We start from the raw sequence: 18178 nt of genomic DNA, 5'->3' as shown, positions 1-18178 counted from the left end.
CAGCTTATACGAGAATGAATTACAGATGAGAAACGTGGATAATTTTTGGAAGAGTTTTTACGCTTTCTTTCACTCTTATTTCATTTTGGTTGCCATTCTTTGCCTTAAGGATCTCAAAATATTCATAAATACTAACTATGTACTTTTAAAATATATTTTCTTTCTCTTGGAGCTTCCGTGAATAAGTTATTTTATTTTTAGAAAAAAGCGCTGAAAAACAACGTTTAATTTGCCATAATTCCAGCACTTCCTGTTCCGTCACAAGCGCAAAGAATTAATGAGTTTGATTTGTTTTAACTTTTTTTGACGTTTCTGTAGAAATTTAACGTGACTTTAGCGCAAGTAACGAAAAATATCCAGCGTGGGTCTAAAACTCAGTTGATTGGTGCATGGTTTCAAGCTCAGCAAATTGGTGCATGGTGTTGTGGTTTACTCTCTGATAGCGTTGATTCCTTGGGCATGAATCCTATATTCCATAATGTCTTCTTCCACTCCGTTGCGTAACTGGTTGCTGGTGAGTTAGGAGGGAAACTTACCAAATGGCGCGTAGTGTAGTGCAGAAGCGTTTCCACTTTAGGCACAAAAATTGGCCTAAGAGGTATATTAATAAACCACTTTGCTTGAAGCACTAGGCACTGTTTACCGTATCTTACTAACAAATTTTAGCGAATTTTAGTCCGCATTTTTCTAATCCCTAAACTCTTGCGCCGTGAATTTTTCTTTTTCCTTTCATTTCATCAGGATTCGATTCATCAATTTATCTTTGGAAGAGGCGGCTATTTTCCGGTGTGAATCGCGAATTTTATGAGGGATAATTCATGGGGTGTTGGTTTGTCCTATGATGTCACGGTTGACAGTTTTTCCAGTAATAAAGATGTGTGTTGAAAAGTGCGCGATGGCACGCCCTGCAATATAATGTCTACAAAATCGAACAAAAATAAATAATTCTGTAATTGGCAGTAGAATATTGCCGCGGTAACTTTAATCTGATATGATTTTTATCTAACATTACAGTCACAGCATTTATCATCAGCACAGTATAAACAATGATTAACGAACTCGAGGCTGGTGTCTGGCGATAACTGTGTGAGCCAGCCATGAGCAAATTATCTTCCGTTAGTGAAAAAACCTCTTGTACAGATAACAACGCATGCGTAAAAGGGAAGGGGGAAGGGGCCACTTCCCTATACAGCAAAACTCTGACGGATATCATAGCGGCTACAGACCGTAGTAGTAGTAGTTCTTTATTTAAACTCGGTTAAAAATCTTCAGTAATGACAATAGTATTTTAATTACAATCGTTTGTAAAAATTAAAATAACTATAAAAACTGATTTACAAGATTGCCGAGTGGGAATCGAATGTTTCAAGTGCGCGTTTGATTTCCTTCTTAAACTGCCCAATTGATCTGATCGCCCTTATACTTTCAGGAAGAGAATTTCACAGTAAGACACCGCTATAGCTAAAGCTACGTTTCAAATAGTTACGACGCGGCTTGGGTAAGTTTAACTTACGGAAAGAATCACGCAAGTCATAGTCTGTGTGTCGCTCACTGAATAATTCATGCAAGCACACTGGGGCTAACCCGTTGAGGGACTTAAACATCATCATAGCTTTTTGCCTTCTTCTTCTTAATGATAGCTGGTCCCACTTCAATGTTTTACGAAGTAGGCTTGAGTTTACCGTGCGTATTAACCGCGGGGTTTCCGAAATGCAGTACATTACCCTCACGGATAAGGCAGTAAAAGAGAAGTATGTAACTTTCTTTCAAGCAAACTGACCATTTATGTATCAACTTGAATGAACAGCTAGTATTTTATAAAATTGCCTAATATTTCGGTAAGACAAAACTAACCTTCATCAAGGGCCAGAAATGCTATGTGAAAATGGAAACAAACGGTTACAATATTGCTAACAAGGTATGATGAAAGGTTACCATAGCAACAATAGAATCTGTTTAAAAACAGCCCTAAATTTAGCTCTAAGTGATTGTAACTCATTACAATTCGCACAATTCGATGGTAAAAAATGGGGGGTCACCGAGCTCTCTTTTGCATGCCTTACAATTTTAAAAGAGTTTACAAACTAAATTTAGTCTTAATGGTCTCTTGAGTCTGTATCGTGCAATCGTTCGGGTGAGCTTGCCTAGGCGAGTTAAAGGCTCACATCAAGACAGATACCATCTCATATTACCCTATATCACAAGATATCAGACGGAAAATAAAATACCTACAGTCCTGGTCTAGTCTGATTACTGGTTTGCCCTCAAGGCAGGTCGCCACCGCTCGCGACAATTAAATTAAAGTTAAAAGCATTTTTCCAAATTATCCCATCCAGAGAAAGTCTTCTTGAGTTTAGTTTGGTTTTATACCTACAGTACATTTCTTCTCAGTGCCTTGCTGCTGCGTTACTTCAAACACTGAACTTCAACCTGAATGTGGAAGCTCGATGCAGCCGGGCAGTATTAAACTATTATACGTCACCATTACTTTACGGAACTGACACAATTTTCTGCTCGGCATAGTAACAGGTTTGTGAAAGTGAAAGCCATCCTCTGTATATCTTTTATCCTATTCCAAACTCGAGGAAACCTGTTAGAAAACTACCCCCTAAAGGTCATCACAAATTGATATGCTTACATGTATACAGTCGAACCCCACATTGGGAACTTGTGATCGACTTAAAACGGGTAGTGCAACGTAGTCTATCCCATTTTTCGGTCAAACAATTGTCTAACTTTATACTTAAGGTGGTTCTTTCAGTTACAATTTGATCGATCATCACTACCACTTTCGTCTCAGTAGATGCTACAATAATGATGTCAAACAAATAACTAAACATTAATGAACAAGTGATACTGAGTTGATTTCTCGACTTTATAGGTTACCATAGCAACAATAAAACCTGTTAAGAACAGCCCTAAATTTAGCTTAAGTGATTATAGCTCATTCCAATTGGACGGTAAAAATGGGGGTCACCAAGCTAGCTTTCATTTGAATGGATAAACTTAAGAATTTTGTCTACAGACTCAAAAATAAAGTTAGAACCACTTTTTTTGGCATCAGACTCCCTGGGGGAATACTCGGGTATAAATGTGACGGGGGGGGGGGGGGGGGGAGTCCGACGTATTTTTTTGGGTCTAAAATTTTCAACTCCTGTATTTTTTTGGGTTGAAGATTGAAGATTTAACCGTGTATTTTTTTGGGCCTGAAAAATCTGCGCGTACTTTTTTGGGTTTGAATTTCTCCCAAGCTAATAGTTCTTACACAATTCAAGCCAAAGTTCCCGCAAGATCCGAAAGCGTGATTTCCTGTCTTGTATTTTTTTGGGTGCAAAATATTAGGCTCCGTCGGACCCCCCTGTCACGTTTATACCCGAGTACCCCCCTGGAATCAGACTACCGTCAAATCTCCTACCCTGTCATTCCGACATGATTTCCACTTCACTTCACCCCCTCACGTTCCCATGCCATAGGGACACAAAACAACTTGACCGTGCCATGAACTCTAGAAGGAGATGAAAGACATTTGGCACTGAAGAAACAGTACAGAGTGTAAATTTTCTTAGTCCGAGTGATAACAAAAAGTGTTAATTTCTTTTAGTGCAGATTGTAATTAGATCAAGAAAAAGAGCCTCTACTGAAATAACCTTTCTACAGTCAAAAAACATTACAAGTCAAGTGGTATTAGCGGCAAAGCCAGTGATCATTGTTAAACCGACTATAGCTTCTGTTTCTCAGAAAATGTTCAGTACGATAATGAAGATAAACTCGTTCAGTAGCTCAGGGCTCTAAATGCGAAGAACTTGCTCAAAGGTAGAAAAGGCGACTGGATAAACTCCTTGGCTCGGGGTTTGACATAAAGAGGGACGTCAACCGAACATGCTCACTATGACTAACCACGCTAATGCCAAGGGCGCCAGTGGATCTAGACGAAATTCTAGATCTTTGGCAGCATTATTGCGGCGATCAAGACCCATTTACTAACCGCCCAGCTCTGTAAGGACAAAGTTTAACTGAGTATACGGTGACAACAGTTGAACAGAATACATTTGTTATCTTCAGTGGTATAGTGGCACACTTGATAAGATTCTAAGCCAACGGAACTATCTTTTATCTTTCCAAGGATACCTAAAGTTTACCTACACCATTTTCAGCCGTAAATTCATGGGACAACAAGCACATTGGAAACTTTTGAGGCTGACAAATGCTCCAATGCAACGCTGTCAGCAGACTTCAGACAAAATATATGATTTTATTGTTCGCCTTTTTAGGTAGGAATGGTTCCTTTTCTTGACCCGGCCAAACACCATGTCTTGTTTGATTCCCGCATCCGGCCGTAAGACCCATGTTAGAGAGAAGTTCTTGTACTAATTTGGGAGAATGACGACCTGTGTGAAGACTCGAGTCGTAGGCGCTACTACCTGCTTCGGTGAAGCTAAACTTTTACGAGGGTTTCGACTACTTTTACGGAAACACGGACAAAATGCTTTCTAATTTTTTAAATGTATAATAGCGCGTCCAAAAATTACTTTTAACCAATCAGAGCGCGCATTGACTGAAAGTAATTTTATATATTGTCTTTGCTACTCTAAGTAGAAGAGAAATAGAAAAGGCGAGTTTTTCCGCTATTAGACACGGACTCTGATCGCCTTCGTACCTGGTGATAAGCAACATGTCAGTAAATTGTTCTGCTTTCTCTCATCAGAATACAGTTGCTTTGTCTGAAAGGTTTTCCACTGAGTTTATACTTGAACGTGTAAAAGGATTCTTAAATGATTTGAATATTAAACGTGAAAAGAGTAAAGACATTTGTGTACATTTACCATGCGCAAGTATAAAATTTAAGAGTTTAGTTTTTGAAAAAATGGCGTCCAAAAGTTTCTGGTAAATCGAGTCGGGCCAAACAAAAATTCAAATGAAAGAATTTGTAACAAGGAAAGGTGTGCATTCTATTCACATCATTTGCCTTTTTTGCTAATACATGATCTGCGTTGTTCATGTTTTTGCGAACAAATTGAGCCAGGGCAACTCGGCTAAACATAGAAGTGTGTTTTGAAGGGGTTTTCAAACAGGTTTTTTTGTCATAGCAGATGTCTACAGCAGGTCACAGTATAATCCGTTCTTTAAACAATTCATTCTCGTCACGGCAGTGTTAACTTATGGCGGGTAATGTTTGTTCGGTTGTTTTTGCCGTTCAGCCGCTAGAGCACACACCAGCAAATCAAAGCAGATGGCTTCTTAAAAGAATTTGAAAAGCTTGGCAGCGAGAAGAGAGAGTGTGTGTGTACCATTGTCCGCGCTAATTATTGGACCGCGTGTAAAACGAGAGTTCAGCTCTCAATGAAGTTTTTAATGAAAGGAAAATCGTTTGTCACCTTTGTATAATTCTTGTTTGCGATCACCTAATTTATCATTACCAGTGTTGTGGTGTCATTACTTTTCACAAGAAAACATTGCAAAGAACGAGGTTTTTTTGGCAGTGCCGTTTTAGTTACTGCAGTGCGTCGGCCGTGATTAAATTGATGTGCCTTTCGCCAATATTTGCTTTCAGGCGCCTGGTCAAACAAGCTGCTTCATATCATCACACATTTCATAAGGTCAATATTTGGTATTTAAATTTGAACATCTTTTCTGAACAGTACTTGTTTCACTGCTAGTTGTAAATACAAAGGATTAGCGATATTTTCAACAGAGCCACAAAGTTTAAAATATACGAGCTAGTTCACTGATCCAGCGCTTGAAAAATAATTTTTTCGCTGCCTTCAAATGGCTGGAGGGAGCATTCGGAATCTTCATTCTTCTACAGTTGTCAGAGAAATTAGTTTTTAACAAAACGGATACATTTGAAAGAAGTGTGAATATTCCGCTCGTTTTAATTTTCTTTTAGCATTTGCGAATAGCCAGTTTATATCTGTGGCACGTGCTGGCATAAACGCATTAAGACTGATGTAATTCAGTTAGTTTTGTTCCATTTTCTACCAGCTAATAACGCGGTACAACCAACAAAAAGCACATCGCGTGTGACTTGTGTTTTGTGGCCAAAACAAAAAACACGTTTCTGATCCGCGGCGCCTTTAGATACAAAACAAGGAACAAAAGAATATTAGACAATTTACTGGCTCAATGAAATGGAAAACCTTTTATCCATCCCAGTGCTTCCGATTCTTTTTCTTGCGGGATATTCTTTTTGCGCCTTCAAAAAGCATTCAAAAAACAAAGACATTTGATTGCGATTGTGAGCTGTAATCTACCGCAAATGTTTCAAACTATAGAATGGTATAATTTAAAACGTTGATCGCGGAGATTGGCCGTGTTTGATTTTAACGGACCTGCGGTTAAGCGCACGGTCTCAACCATTCGCCGGCGAGCTACGATTTTCGTCTTCTAAGAGCAAACGGTTTTATTCAAACACGGGTAATTAAGTGTACAATTGTTGTGATGGTCAGTAGCCAAATCTAGTACAATTCTTTACAGGTACAAACTTAACCCCGCTAATTTAGCTTCACGACTTTTGATCGCTGATAAGCTTCACACGTGGAATCAAGCGATTACTGGCAGGTACGCTCGAGGCATCCCGCGCCGCGGCGGGTAAAACACTGTTTTGTTTTCGTTCTGTACACAAAGAAGCTTCAGTGGATTAGCGACGACTGAAAACTGTCTTGACACAGGTTTAGTTTTTCAACATAAGACTAAACCTTGTTTGCTCTTTTGTGTTGAATAAAGAGTAGTTGATTTCCTCGAAATGGCAGAGATGAACTTGAACGTTGGTTTATTATAATTCCCAACAAGGTAATTTTATCGCCTATTATTTAGGTCATAACAACTATGAATATGGAATCACCTCATGGGCTGTTTTTGTTTTGTTTTGTTTTGTTTTTTTACTTAAGCTGAACTTTCCGCTCGTTGACGACTGAAATTTGTAGTAAAACGCGTTTGAAACGACAGAGTGAAGTCTTTCTAAGTTGTGATGACAATGACTGTAAGCGGCCTAATACGCCATTCAATTTATTTACGGTTTGTAGGATATTTTCGTCTCCGAATTAGCTTTTTCGCAGTTGCACAACTCGAATCATCCTCGTTTGATTTGTATGGTTAAAAATTGTTATTTTATTTACCTAATTTTTGTCGCTTTTTCCTTCCTTCCTTCCTGTTTTCCTGCTTTATTTTTTGTTTCGATTCAGTTGTTGTCAGCTTTGACAACCTTCGCATCCTGAAACTGTTTCGGGTTATTTTAAGAGTTTGTTCAAGGAATCATCTTTTTATTTTGCGTTTTCTCTCTGATCCCTTCGTCTTTGATTCGAATGAAAGATAGATTCCGTTTCTTCTATGTTAGATTTGTTTTGTCATCCCCTCCCTTTCCGCAGACATTTTACATACATCTTCCTCCCAAAGATGCTAAAATCAGTTCAGGTTACTTTCCTATATTTCAATGCCGGGATATTTAAAAGTGTCTCCAAAATGTCTTCGTTGACAACAAGTATCCGTGAACGATGCTCCCTTTTAAATTGAAAATACATTTTACCCCAAGATCGATCAGCAGGGTACTTATTTAATTTATAAGACGAATGAGTCAAGATATTATATGATGAGGTTCACATTCAATTTATACAGCATTTTTCCTTTATTGTTATAGACCTCAAATTAACGATAAATGATAAATCTTGTGCTACTTTGTTCATTAAATGGGGTTACGATTTTTCTCACTGAATTATTTGTTATATACATGAACGACAAAAATTCAGATTTAAAGCCGTGTGTTAACAACTCTCCTAAATGGCTCTTTTTTTTTAATACCCTTAGCGGTTTTTACACGGTTCGTTCGCGTTCAAGTTAGGAAATTCATTCTTAAATCTTCTATGGTGCCAAAATATTCAACAGCTTGAGTTCCATTTTTATTCTGTTTTTTCAAAGTTCCCTTAATTATTCTCAACGAGTCTTACCGTCTGTTCATTAATATTTAAGATATCAGTTGTTGAAGTTAGCGAACTCATAAGATAAGTTGTTTCTTTACGTTTAGTTTTAGCTCTTCAAAAATTAACTCACTTTGAACAAACCCGATGCAGCTTTTTTTAAGACCAAAAAAGAATTTTCACAAGTTCTTTAACCCTCCCTTGAAGAAAGATGATAAAGTTTTAATTCTGCGGCTATTTGTGAATTTACTCTCATCAGCACTTATTAAAATATTAATATCGCTTCCATTTCTTGTTGAACACAAGCATGATGGTGAAATTCTTGATAAAATTTCATTAAGTAGTTTATTGAAAGTGTAATTTGCACGCTGATTCCTTTGTTTGCGGCGGACGCCAAAATCATTTTAGTCGCTTGAATTGTACTCGCTTGAAAACGTAATGTACAGTTCGTGGACTGGCTTTGCCCTGAGATTCATAACACACTTCTAATATCACCTGCTAAATGGTAGAAAGCTACTACTGAGAGCCAAATTTCCGTTGTTTACACAATTTGTTTTTCTCCGACAGGACATAGCTTCAAATGTCTGTCAAAACAGAAATTGAAGGCAAAGGATGAGTTTTTCATCAAATATTTCTTGCGCTTTTAACTCACTTCATGTTTCACTGATGAATCGGTGCAGTGAAGGATGATTCATTATGCTTTTACTCAAAGGTTGTCAATTGCTTCGTCCAGCTTCAATTAAATTCTATATTACTCAATTTTTGGTTTATTCTTTAGCCCCATTCAAAAGAAACAATTTCATTTAATGAGCTAGGTGTGCGCAGCGCACGAGCCGTGAGTAATAAAAATCTACTCTCCCTTCTGAATTTAATTGAATTGGCGTTTATAAACTTTCAACTAAATAATCGTTCCTTGCATTTATTAAAAATACAATTATACCTGTCATTTCGGCAGGCACAAGCACCTCGAGAAAACAACAGACGGAAAACGGAATTAAACATTGCTGAACTTATATTAAAGCCTTCTTTTCAGTTTGAACACGAAAGATGCACGCGCGATGAACTTTGAGAAAAAAAATCAGTTTCGGAGTAGATTAGGCAATTTAACAAGCTGTGTTGGTAATTACTTCAGATAATTGAGTTATTCTATAGCTTTTTCTCATGTATGAATACTTTCAATCGCGATTCCATTGAAAAGGTGTAATCACCATCTGCCTTGCGCTCGACATTTTGTAGCTAAGTTAAGTAGGTCAATATTTCGGGATATTTTGAAGTTAACGTCAGACCGACAGATGTATGAAAGATATCTGCGTGAAAAATAAGTTTGCAAATTATCCTGTACTGGCCTGTAAGTTTTTTTCAACGAGAAAATTGAAGGCGGATAGCAAAATAACCAACTTTAATTAACGGTTTGCCTTCGTAAGTTTACACGGTCAGTGCAATTAGAATTTGAATCAAACGGCATGTAGTTTTTTAAGTTTGTGTCAAGTTGTTTTTATCGACCAGCGTGAAAAAACAATCCCTTAATTAAGAAGTTTTATGCCACCGATTTTAAGCTCAAATTGCCCTAAAACCATAACCGGGATATTTAAAGAATTTTTGATCTCTCTTTTAGTGGGTTATTGTCAGGGTTTCGACTCCAAGTGAGGTGAGCGTTTCCAAATATTTTCTTTTGACCCCACAGGCCACAAATAAAGTCTAACTGTTGACAGTGAATTAAAGATTATACCTTTTTAAAGCAATTTTCTCTCTGCTGTTCATCATCGTTATATTTTGTCTATTGACGTTGTTCTGGTAAAGGGGAGTCTCTCTCAGTTGGCAATAACAACGTGATTCAATATGTGTTTTTATTAGCGAGCAAATGATTTAACTCCGCACGCTTCGGGCACACTTTGCAAACTAATTACTGTGGGACATGTTTAGAAAAGGCCGCATGGAAACCGTAAATCACTCGGTCCCATCCACGAATAATTACTTTTACGCGCGGCAGTCACGGAAACTCAAAACTTTTTCTCCCGCCGGGTCAGTGCTTCCACTTCTCTGATTTTGCTTCCATGGTACAACTTGTTCAACAACCATGGCAACTGAGTTTATGGCTAGTTTTCGGCCGAAACTGAATGCACTTGCTTTACATGGGGCTCGCGAACAAAAAAAAAAATAACGTTTTCTATTTGCCTCAGTCGTAGATTATTATCCGCTGTATTTACTTTTTTTATATAATCGACAATTCCTGTGTTACTAGAAGCCGAAGTCTCTATCTAAATATTGTTTACACTAACTAAGCTAATTTCCTGTGAAACTTGTCTTTAAAGAGGGAAGCAAAATCTGACTTTATTTCCCTGTAGTTAGCGCGAAAAACGAGTTTCCGGATAGACTAAAGGTAATTAAATGGGTAAACAGAGAAACTAATGACTTATGTACCCAACAAAATTAAATTTTGGCGAATTTCACCCTGCGATATTTTTGTACTTTTGGAAATCACTTGTACAACTGGGGTGACTGAATATAAGCTAGCGCGTAAAGTGATACTGAAAACTCATTGTGGTATAAAATACAGTATAGCTCATTGAATGATTAATACGGGATAATAAGCCGTGCAAGTTTATTTGATTCTATCTGTTTAAACAGCGTGTAGTCTTTTAGGCATTTTATTAGGAACGGCTTTGCGCACTTGTTAGCTCTAATAACCACAAGCTTACAACCTCATCTTTCGCTATTATTCCGAGCTAAGCCCCTATAAACCAAACCAGTGGGGAACTTTTTGTTTTTTGTTTTACAGGTAGTTTGCTTAGCGTTTTGAAAAACATCGCAAACTTTTGGTCCCAAACAAAAATCTTATGTTAATTTAGCGCGCGTAGCTTTATTTACGGATGTTATTTACTTCGATTAACGCGAAAGCCAGCCCCCAATTTTTCATACCTCATTTTTAATATTCATTTTGCCCTCGCAAGGTGCAGGTTGATTTTTTAATTTTGCCAGAAATATAATTGCCAGGTCTATTAAACAGCGTTTGCTTTCTGCGAGTTAGAATTTTTGCAATTTAAATTTACATTTGCAACTGCGGGAAAGATTAGCACCCGAAATATTACATCAAAGTGAAAAGAAAAGCAATTTCGATGCGCTCAAGAAATTAAAACACTTAACGCGAAAACAAAGTTAACTTTTTCGCCTCCAGCACTACAAAATAAAGGCTTGCTAAACAATTACTGTGCTCGGAACTTTATTTGAAAAAATTCAATTTATTTTGCGAATGTTAAGCAAATAATTCCGGGTGAAATGATTGATACAAGCAAGGATTTGAAAAACAATTTTGATTAAATTGAGTGGCGCAATGCGTTTTATTTTTCGGCAACAGTAATCATTAGTCATTTGGTCGAAGCAAAACACAGGGAATATCCAAGAATAAATGAATTCGAGTTGTTTGCCTTCCTACGCTAGGCTTAATTCAAAAGCCGGAACCTTACTCTCAGAAAAAAGCTCTTGTTTGCTATTATACAGGATATGCGAACGTCAATCGGGAAAAGCTAAACTTTGCCACAATGGTGCTTGCAAGAGCATAGATGAAAAGTTAATTACAATGACACCAAAAAGGCCGAGTGAATGGTTAACAATTGGAAATAGAAATGTCATCATGGGCTCGCAGGTGATACACTGGCAAAAGGCTGCTTTAAAAAGAACATTATGGGGTCGTTCTTGTGATTAATTTGCCGGTGGACGTTAGCAGGCGCGCGTCTAGCCAAGGTGAACACCGCTTGTCGATCAAAGATTGAGCTTTTTAGAAGGGAAATCTTTTGCTTGGGAAAATAAACAAGACGAGTAGAAAATAGCATCGGAACCACCCCGCCCCCGTCAAGGTACTTATTGGTCGCGTTTGAATGGCTGTATCAGTAATTAAGCGTGCTTTAAACTGTTTTTCTAAAGCTTTAAAATTCGTCCATTATTTATGATATTCCTTTATGTTTCACACAATAGTGAACATAATTTGGCAATACAGGCCACGTGCGCGTAACACTATATATGAGTTATTATATCCCAGCCAGTGACACAACTCGCCAGATCTCAACCCGCTCACATCACCATGAGCTCGTCGTTTTACATCGAGTCGCTAATCCAAAGCACCAAGCCTAAAACTACAATTGCTGAGACAAGACACAGCTTCGAACCTGCAGTGCCATGTTCTTGCTGTTGGACGCCTTCCCAATCTGAAGCTTCGGGATTATGTCAGTTATGCATCCCTCCTAGTAGCGCCGTCCACCCGTTTTTACACGTTCGTGGCGCGACTATTCCTGATGCCAGCAGCTTGTACTCCAAGGAATTCTTGAAAGCTGAACACGCTCATTTAACCTCGCACTACCCAAGTACTGAGGAGGATCGGCTACGTTTAGTGTCATACGGTAATTACCTTTAATTTTTTTATTCTCAACTTGATACCTTTTAAAGTCAGGAAACGTAAGGAGAAGCCACATTATCTAATCTCCACATAACGACAGGTGTTTTGACAAGGCTGCAACGCTCCCCGACTTTCGAATCTTGAAACTTCATTTCTTATCTGTGTAAACCCCTGATGTTGTTTGGCGATAAAACTATTAAAACTCACCTCTATGTATTTCAATCTTTATTCAACAGTGTCCCGTGCCGAACCTAACAACGTCAACAGAGGCAATTCGAGGTCAAAGCGCATCAGAACCGCTTACACGAGCATGCAGTTATTAGAGCTGGAGAAGGAATTTAGCCAGAACAGATATCTTTCTCGACTTCGCAGAATACAGATCGCCGCGCTGTTGGATTTATCCGAGAAGCAAGTTAAGATTTGGTTCCAGAATCGACGAGTTAAATGGAAAAAGGATAAAAAAGCTGCCCAACATCAGGTGACGGACAGCGCGCAAAGCCCCCTCTCTCCTTCAAGTTAGAGAACCTGTAAATGCTTATTTATTGTCAAGAACAAACCTTGTACATTTAGTATGTAGAGAATTGTAGAATAAGGAATAGATTTTTTGTACAATAGTTGTGCCAAACAAAAAGGGTGGCCAAAATGGCCGCGTTAATCGGATAATTCATTATAAGGCTAATTAATTTCTTGGCTAATTCATCGCATAATTCTCAGCCGCAACACGAAACGATTGAGATTTAGAAATGAAATGTCGATGCGAAGTATGGTCGATCGAGACTTGAGGTAGAACTTGTAAATATATGAACGAGTAATCTTAGCTTCTTTTAGTAGCTGTATTCATTGGTATATCGCCAAGCAAAGCTTGTACAAAGTACTTAGTTTGAAACATATGCTCTTCTTAATTGTTGTAAAAAAATACGAAGGTTTTAAGAAAGACCGTTGGTTCAAATAAATAAAGAAATAATTGAAAAAGAAAGTGAGAGGTGTGCTACTCTTAAAGGTTTTGTGCATCGTGTTCTCGAAATTTTATTCACTTCGTTTTTATCGGTATTAATTTTTGCCGTAAATTTGGCACTGAACTTGAAGTCTTAAATTAGGGTTAATTTGTCGCAATTGGCGGATAGCAGCGACCGATTTTGTTAAAAAGTTAAAAAGCTTTTTAAGGGCGAAAATAACTTTTTGTGTACAGGACTTAATTATGCGACGAAAATTAGCAGAAATTAGTTTGACTTTCCGAGACCGCACGCCCGGAGTGATCAAATCAACCAAACTTGTTGTATCTCATGTTTGAGCATAACGCAAAATGGCGATTTCATTTATCATCATTTATACATCGCTCCGTCGAGACACTTTTTTTAAACGGAAATTTATTTTTATTATTTTCATAAAAGTAATACAGAAGGAAAAGAAATTCCCAAGAATTCCGAAGATAGCTCTTATGCGTTTATTCGAGGAGGAAATATTTTTTTCTTCGAAAGAAACATAATTATTTCGCGAAGTCAAACTGTTAACATTTCCACCTGTAGATTTTGAAACCGCAATTGTATGTATCGGTTTCATTACTAAGATATGGATTTCCTTCTTTTTGGACAGAAAATGTATCTTAAGTTGTTAATCCAGTGTGTTCGCTTGCCAAGAAAGCAAACCTGAATTCAAATTTTCGTTGTGCGTGTTGTCACTTCGCAGTTTTTATTTTTTCTTTATTAGGATATGAAACGACAATTCGCTTTCGGTAATTCATCAATATCGTATCTTGGACAATTGGCATTGCCTAAATGACATTTTATAAGCGTGGGCAACGTTTGCGCGCATTTAAATATCAATTTAATGGCCCACAAAGATTGTTTACGGGCTGGTACTTTGATGGTGACGAATGAAATGCGGTTGTAAGGCAAGTATTGTGCTTCGCTAATCTTTTCTCGGCGTTCGTACGTCTTGACAATTCCAGTTAGTTCAAACTGACCACGTTCCATGTTCCATAATAAAGGATACAATTTTTACGAATCAGTCTTCTGGCTCAGCGAGGGTATGGGAACAATGTCAAGAGTGAAACAGCAGTTTTAATTCTTCAGTTCTGACGCTACTAAAGACGCCCCACTGAGCAGATAACATTGTTAACTCCCAGGCAGGCAATATGGGTTTTTAGGGGAGCTCAAATCATGGGAAATATTGAATTTACCAAATTGCTTTAAACTCGCTTGAAATTGCAAACGTCTTGTTCGAAATGACAGACAAACATGTTTCCTGTTAAACGCTTGTTTGAACAACCTCAAAATTCGTCCTGACTTTTCGCGAACGTGACCGTAAAAGATGTATAACTTCCTTCAGGTACTCGGTTGGCAAGGATACACAAAAAAGGTTTTAAACCCAGGAAATATTGATTTTTGGTTTTCCGTACCCGATTCAAATATCTCGAAGAATCGTTACCGTGTCATGCAAGGTTTATAATCTTCTCTTGAAAGTAGGCGTTTCATTTTGAGTCCATGGCTAGAGATTTTTATGGCAAAGGTTACTGGAACATCGAAGATAAATGTTGAGAATAAAACTCCAGAGACTTGAAAGGAGTAGTGTATTTTTATTTTATTAAGATTTTGTAAAACAAATTAGCATATCGTAGCAGGCATATTTCAAGCCGCCCTCTTATTTTAATTTTAATTTGAAAACATTATTACCTTATTCTGTTTAAGTTAACTAAAATTCCCCGCTCCAAAAGAAAACATACCTCATAGTTTCACCTTGAGGTGTGAACAAACTTTCCAATTTTTGATAGAATAGTTAGTGCGTTTTCTAGCCATCGTCAGTCGGTTTATTCGAGCCGAACGAGTTACAGGATAAATCCCGAATAATCTTCATTCATCCTTCAGCCTTACTCACAATGAATTCCTTGGATTTGGGATAAAACATTTCCTTGAAAAAGATCCTTGACATTCGCCGCAAACGTCGACTTGTTAAGCTATTGAGACTGTAAGCCAATACAGAGCGAAAACCCAGTTCAAGTTTCAAGGCTGTTTGCCAACAGTCAGAAAGGCCCTTGAAATTTTACAAACATGAAAAAATTAAAATACCACGGTTTTATATTATTGTATCAACTACCGAATCCTCTGCGGATTAGAAAATTGATATTAATGGAGAAAAGTATCTCGTTTCAAAGAAATGAGGATAGGTGCAGTCATTTCGGGAGAAAATTGCTAGTGGAAAATCGCTTGGTTTTTTCATTGCGTGCGCTCAGGCGGATTTTTTTGTCATTTCAAACATGCAGAGAAAAAAAAAAACTGATAAAAACACGCCTGTATATAGATGGTATCTTTTAAGGTAATTACACTTGACAAGGTCTGCCGCAAAATGATACAAAGTATAGCCTGTATTTTAAGCTCAAGCTTTGGCAAAGAAAATGCGTCACACCTGCCTTATTACTTACTGTCAAACTTGAAGTCATTAATTTAAAGTTCATTTATGAAACGAAAACGGTTCGCTATGTATTTACACCAGAATTTTCGTGTTAGTTCGTTCATTCTACGAATTTGTTGGAAGAAAGTTATCCTTTAAAAAAGCTCATCGAGCGAATGTTAACCAAAATTGCGCTTTCTATGGAAATTTTTCATGACAAAAAATGGCTTTTAAATGTTAATTCATGATCGATGTATTTTAAGAAGTAAAATGGCAGTGAATATTAAAAACTCATCGTTCAGCATTTTAACTCAGCTTCGTGTCATTATTTTACACTGTAGGTATCGTACAGCGAATCTCCGTGTTTAAATATTGATAATTAATTTGGAAACAGCTTTGGATGTTTTGAAAGCGTGTTTTGACCTTGTAGTCACGAATTACCGGTACGGCCAGACGCAATTCAAATTAGCCAGCTCTATGTTTTGTAAAAGGCACAGAAAAAGAATAGTACTAAAGACCTTTAATTCTGGTAGTAATTATTTAATTTCCGTATTGTTCACTAAAAGAAAAGCTATTTTCTGATTTTAGCATACACTTAACAGACAATATTTCGGGCCTGGAAGATATTCGAATCAATTTTAACACCCAAAACGAGTGATTTGGACCCTGTGAATGCGCAATTTTTTTCCTCGCTCGTGATCTACTGGCGATTTTTTTACTGAAATCGTTCTCTCTCACGGTTTAGTAACAGCGAAAAATAGCACCTTCAACTCTCAATCATGTTTTTGCTATAATTAACCAGTTAAACGTTCAAATGGCAGAGAAGCCGGGCCACAGGTTTAGTCAATTCTCAGAACCATGTAAAAATCATTTTTGAATCTGCTAAACACTTCCCTTTGTCAAGCTGTAACTTTTAAAAAACGTTAATCCTTCCCTGATTCAACTTTTAAGCTCATCTTTTTATTATTATTATTACTATTTTTTTTACCATATTCTTGGGTAATGAATCACAAATCTACATGGGCCGTTCGTGATTGTGCACGGTCTTTCAAGAAAGACGAGGGGCGTATGCTATTATTTTGCCCAAACAAAAGCCATCTTCAATTTATCTCCTCATTCCGGTTATGCCATGTCTGTTTTCTAGCGATCAAACAGCGATAATATATCGCATCACTGGTAAAACAAGAATATATCAATTGAAAGTGAACATCGTTAGTAGTGGAGGATTCATTCGAAATAAATGAATTGCTTATGAGCGTCGAGCAAGCGCTTGCGACAGGTGAATCGGCTTCTAATTCGCAAAAGAAGACTAATAAATGTGAACATATTAATTTCCGGTAAAATAACTATTCCTCCTTGGCAAACAAATTCGTTTTTGGCTCGAAACTGCTTATGAAAATTCAAGATTTTAATTATAGAATGATGTTCAATCGGAAATGAATTTAAGTGCCAAATCCATTGAAATATGTCGGCTGGTGTGATTATATCAAATAGCAAAATGTGCGTCCTTTCGGAAGGCCTCAAAACAACCTCCTTTTAAAAACTGCGCATTGTTCGAGTTAAAAAGGTATCAAATTTGCATCTTTGAGGGCCATTTACGCTATCAAAGAACATTTATTTAATTTGGTAATTTGAGAAAATTAATTTGTATCCTTTTTTGTTTGTATTTAAGAAGCCGGCACAAGCTTCCTGTGTCATAGGTAAATCCGCCCTTATCGGAATAATGATTGAAAGTTTAAGACGCCTTCGGGCACACAGGCTTTCAACTACATTAGAGCAAATTTGTTAAAAATAGATGAGTAATATAACAAGCGATAGCTTTTACGGAAATCATTTGCTTTGGATGCTAAGTTCCTTTTTTGTTTGCGAAAAAAGTCCGGCGTGTTGACTCGAAGAATGATTCTTGAATCAATCAACCATTCAGACTAAAATAAGCTAGAAGGCGCTTCTAACAATTATCTTACTTTAAATGCCGACGAGGAAAAAAATAAAGGAAACTAACAAAAATCTCCTGGTGTAACCATGGTAACAGTTATAATGGCTATTTAGTACATTACTGATTACTTTGGCGCACGCCTCGCGCCTGCACGAGACACGCGATAGCCACGAACAAGATTCCACGCCTCTCGCGTGTTTTATTTCTTTCCTTCAAGAGATGTTACTCACGCTAATTGAATGGCGAAGCTGTACGCAATTTTAAAATGAGGTTAGCCTGACATTTGTTCGTGTGCACTGGCTGAAATCGTTTTTAGTAATTCTGTTTACTCTTTTTTCTGCCAATACCGCGCAACCGTCATTGAAGGACAAACAGTTAGCCGTGTTAACAAATGAACTGATCGATGGTAAATGGCACAAATAAAGCGAGCAAACCTAAGCCGTTTGCTCCACTTACTTGGACAAAAAACTGACCACAGAGATATGTGTTTTGATGTAAACGCTGTTGTCTCAGTTTCAAAGTTCTGTTTCTTTCGAAGGAAAAATATCATTATTT

General features: G+C 37.5%; 1 protein-coding gene across 2 annotated transcripts; it reads left to right on the top strand.

Annotated features, from left to right (window-relative positions):
- The first annotated feature begins 11145 nt into the window (after nucleotides 1-11145).
- LOC146451655 (homeobox protein Hox-C4-like) lies at nucleotides 11146-13276 on the top strand. Of its 2 annotated transcripts, XM_085098796.1 has the most exons (3): nucleotides 11146-11764; nucleotides 11883-12304; nucleotides 12537-13276. In XM_085098796.1, exons 2-3 carry the CDS (start codon nucleotides 11989-11991, stop codon nucleotides 12818-12820), a joined length of 600 nt encoding a protein of 199 aa, XP_084954922.1. In that variant the 5' UTR covers nucleotides 11146-11764; nucleotides 11883-11988; the 3' UTR covers nucleotides 12821-13276. The 2 variants fall into 2 exon arrangements, with proteins under 2 accessions (XP_084954922.1, XP_084954921.1); XM_085098795.1 differs by having other exon boundaries at nucleotides 11146-12304.
- Nucleotides 13277-18178: the final 4902 nt, after the last annotated feature.

Source organism: Pavona decussata, unplaced genomic scaffold, assembly GCF_977016875.1.
Source record: "Pavona decussata unplaced genomic scaffold, jaPavDecu1.1 SCAFFOLD_386, whole genome shotgun sequence".
Lineage (NCBI taxonomy): Eukaryota > Metazoa > Cnidaria > Anthozoa > Scleractinia > Agariciidae > Pavona > Pavona decussata.
Note: the sequence above shows the minus strand (reverse complement) of the source record. Positions and strands in the feature narration are given on the sequence as shown.

Excerpts from the sequence above, each read along its gene's own strand:
- LOC146451655 (XM_085098796.1), top strand. The coding sequence starts at position 11,989 with ATGAGCTCGTCGTTTTACATCGAGTCGCTAATCCAAAGCACCAAGCCT. Across the intron at positions 12,305-12,536 it reads GCTACGTTTAGTGTCATACG|TGTCCCGTGCCGAACCTAAC; the intron begins GTAATTACCTTT and ends TTTATTCAACAG.